Source organism: Acanthisitta chloris, unplaced genomic scaffold (genome assembly GCF_000695815.1).
Source record: "Acanthisitta chloris isolate BGI_N310 unplaced genomic scaffold, ASM69581v1 scaffold15544, whole genome shotgun sequence".
NCBI lineage: Eukaryota > Metazoa > Chordata > Aves > Passeriformes > Acanthisittidae > Acanthisitta > Acanthisitta chloris.
In genome coordinates this window covers 10,961-14,626 of record NW_008668919.1, presented here as the reverse complement: position 1 = coordinate 14,626, position 3,666 = coordinate 10,961, and the positions used below count along the sequence as shown (strand labels likewise).

Sequence of the window (3,666 nt, the reverse complement as noted above, 5' to 3'; positions counted from 1 at the left end):
AAATTGTTCCCTGTGAGGTGCTGAGGCTCTGGCACAGGTTGCCCAGAGCAGCTGTGGCTGCTCCATCCCTGGGAGTGTTCCAGGTTGGATGGGGTTGGAGCAGCCTGGGCTGGTGGGAGGTGTCCCTGCCCAGGGCAGGGGTGGAACTAGGTGAGCTTTGAGGTCCCTTCAACCCAAACCAGTGTGTGACTCTATGAACTCAGGGTTGGGGCTGCAACCCTTCAAGACCTGTGGGAACTGCAGTTCTCCTGCCTTTGTGTCACGGGCTCTGGTTTTCCTCCAGGTATTAAGGTGATTGGTGGCATCAAGGAACTCACTGGAGAAGAATATGGAGTTTATGTCAAGAGGATCCTTCCAGGGGGTGTTGCGTATGCAGACGGTGAGTTGAACACAGTGCAGAGAACCACAGGGATCAGCCCAAATCCACAGTATTTATTCTACACACTGCCTTATAAGATAGATAACGTTCCAGCAGTGGGGGATGTTTCAGCTTGGCAGCCATGGCACTGCCTGGCAGCAGTCATGGCTTGGCTCCTCAGCGTGTGTAGCATTGCTTTGTGTCTTTAGAACATGCCCCACCTCTGCCACACAGAACTTCACCTGGCTGCCTGTCCCTGCCCTGTGCCACTCTGCTCCCAGCAGGGCCCCAGATCCCTTGGCAAGGCAGCTCAGCTCTGGGCCACCCACTGCATTCCCAGTACAGTCAAGTGAGTAGGTATCAGGGTCTGCAGAGTTCACCTTTTGGAACTTAAGGCAAAAAGATACCTTTCATTCTTTTTTAATGTTGCATCAGTTTTCTGACTATTAAAGGGAGATAAATCCAGAGCAGGTGGAAGTGCCACGCGTGGATTTCTGCCTGACCTCAGGCTGAACTGCCTGACCTCAGACTGAATTAAGCAAAAGCTTTATTGCATTTTTTGGCATTTACCTTTGTAACTTCCTCGAGCAGAGGAAGTGCTGGGACATTGGCACAGGTTGTTCCAGGAGACTGCAGAAACTTCATCTCTGGACACCTTGGCAAACAGGTTGGACGAGCATCTCCGGAACGAGCAGTGCACATTTCATCCTGTCTCTGGGCGAAGGGAGGAACTGCCCAGCCTCTCCCAGTCCCTTCAAGCTGTATTTTCTGCAGTTTCTATCCACTAGTTTTCTGTTCTAGGGCGCCTGCAGCCAGGAGACCAGATCCTGGAGGTCAACGGAGATTCCCTAATTGGGGTTACAAGTGACAGGTACCATATCCAAATGGGAATTTTGCATTCCTGGTGCTTCTGTGTAGTTCTGGGAAGTGGCTTAGGCTGTGAGTTGCAGAGAGGACACCAGGGCACCTGTCTGTGCTGCTCTCGAGAGCCATCCTGGGACCATCGGACAAAAAGCTTTGAAATCAAACCCGACCAGTGACCCCAAACTGTACTTGTGAGCTATCCAGACATTCCCCCAAATCTGGGGTTTTAAATGGCTCCTGGCACCCCCACTCCATCTGCTGCAGCTTCCCAGCAAGCCCTGCAACTCCCAGCAAAGCAATTAGCTGGTGCCTAAGCTGGCAGTGCTGCTCTGTGGGGGATTCCCTCTGGAGCCTCAATCCTGCCCACCAAGGGAATAACCAGTGCCCTTTGGGGCTCCCCTTTCCCATCAGACATGGTGCTGCCCCAGGCTCTGGCTTGTGTTCCTGCATGGTGTGCTGAGGCTGGATGGATGCTTGGGAAGCAGCATGAGGAGCTTCCCCTGCTGCCCAAGCCCCAGAGCAGCTGGTTTGGTGGTGGAGGGGCCACGTCTGTGGCTGTGGGAGGCTGTGCCTGGCCCCACACATGGCCCTGGCTCCCACAGGGAAACCAGAAAGTGGCCATCCCTGAGATGGAAACGTCCCCAGGGAGGGGATTGTAGGAGCATGGAATGGTTTGGGTTGGAAGGGACCTTAAGGACCATCTTGTTCCACTCCCTGCCACGGGCTGTGTTGGGAGGTATTTGTGCACCACCACGAGCATCTCCTGGGTTTTGTTCTTGGGGAGTAGGAAAAGCAGGCTGTGCCTTGGCTGCCCTCCAGCCCCAGTGCCAGGACAGGGAGTGTGGCTGTGCCCCAGGAACGGTCGCTCGTGGCCGCTGGGGCTGTGCTCAGTCTGCCCTGGGCTCTGGGTGTGGGGTGAGCTCGGTGCAGTGCTGCTGGGACCAGCACTGACGTGCTGTGGTCCTTGTCTTGCAGGGCTGTGGACATCCTGAGGACGGCGTCGGCCACCAGCCACATGCGCCTTCTGGTAGCCCGTGACGACGACTCCAGGTGAGGGGCAGCCTGGCACTCGTGGCACTGCAGCTGCAGTGCCTTGGAGCTCACCAGGCTCACAGTCCATGGAAAAGGCAGAGGTGGCCAAGGGTCTTTGATAAGGTGTTAACGATCGTTATCAAGGGTCTTTGCCAGGCATTGGAATGTGCTGCCCAGGGAGGTGGTGGATTCACCATCCCTGGAGGTTTTCAAGACTAGACTGGATGTGGCACTTAGTGCCATGGTCTAGTGACCACGGTAGGGTTGGACTCGATGATCTTTGAGGTCTCTTCCAACCTGATTGATTCTATGATTCTCTGACTAGCTCCATTCCCCAGCCCTGAGCAGGCTGTCTGCCTGCCCATGGGCCGTGCCAGGCTGTTGAGGTGTCTCTCTGTGGTTCTGCTGTCCTGGCTGGCAGCAGATGTTTCCGGAGGCACTCGGGGTCGGTTGTGCCGGTGCCCGGTCACGGGGCAGGCTGTGAGGGCAGCGAGATTTGGAGCAATTGATTTGGCCTCCATTTACTGTTGGTTATCTGTTCAGTCTGCAAGAGGTTAGACAGAGGGAAAGTAATCAGTTTATTTATTTGTTTTTAAAAGATTTGCAGAGATTTCACTTACATAATCATCTCACAAACTGTTTAATACACCAATACATATCTCCAGGATTAAGGGCTGTGGGAACTCGAGGAAGGATTTTTCTGCTCTTTACTTTTTGTTTTCCTTAGTTTTGTCTTTCATTGATGCCCTGCTATCTCCTCAGTCTGTCCTTGGGTGGAAGGGGCTCTGCCTCCCTGGGGCTGCCAGCCCATGGTGCCCACGGAGGTGCCATGCCCTGAGTTGTGGGGAACCTTCCATCTTCCCACTGCCCAGCAAAGCAGTTCACGAGACCTGAAAGCTAAGAGAGGCACAGGGAGGAGCATAATTCATTGTGTTTTCGGATCCTCCCAAACCCTGAGCACACAGGGCACACTGGAGGAGGGGATGTCATGGCTCTGGGTTTGGACCATGATCCTGCCCTCCTGCCAATTTTCCCAGTGACTCAGCTGAGTAGCATTTTGTTGTGGTTGCCCTTGGGTGAATCTGACTCATAAATGCTATTATTTATCCCTAGAGTTAATTATAGGCACAAATTACCTGTGTTCTTCATGGAACTCAGTCCTGGCATGTATCAGATGGATGTTTTCAGCCTGTCGCATCAGCTGCAGCAAATTCAGATTTGGAGCTGGACACGCTGGGTTTGGTGATGCTTGGCCCTGATTTTCCTCTGTGCTCACCTCCAGTAATTATTGTTTATTCATTCTCAGCCTGAAAGTTACAATAGTTGCTTGTTTCTCTGCGTTGCACAGATACCATCCTGGTCTTTCAGGTTTATCCCTGTGCCAAAGGCAGTTTGTGCTGCACCTCCTAGTC

At 53.4% G+C, this 3,666-nt stretch overlaps 1 protein-coding gene across 1 annotated transcript in view; it reads left to right on the top strand.

Moving 5' to 3' along the window:
- The window catches only part of LOC103800753 (disks large homolog 2-like), a gene marked incomplete at its 3' end in the record, with an annotated part of 15,861 nt that overhangs the window by 6,158 nt on the left and 6,037 nt on the right, over window positions 1-3,666 (top strand). Inside the window, exons 3-5 of the mRNA XM_009073134.1 lie at window positions 284-379; window positions 1,160-1,229; window positions 2,198-2,272. Coding sequence (XP_009071382.1) covers window positions 284-379; window positions 1,160-1,229; window positions 2,198-2,272 — 241 coding nt within the window. The remainder of the gene's footprint in view (window positions 1-283; window positions 380-1,159; window positions 1,230-2,197; window positions 2,273-3,666) is intronic.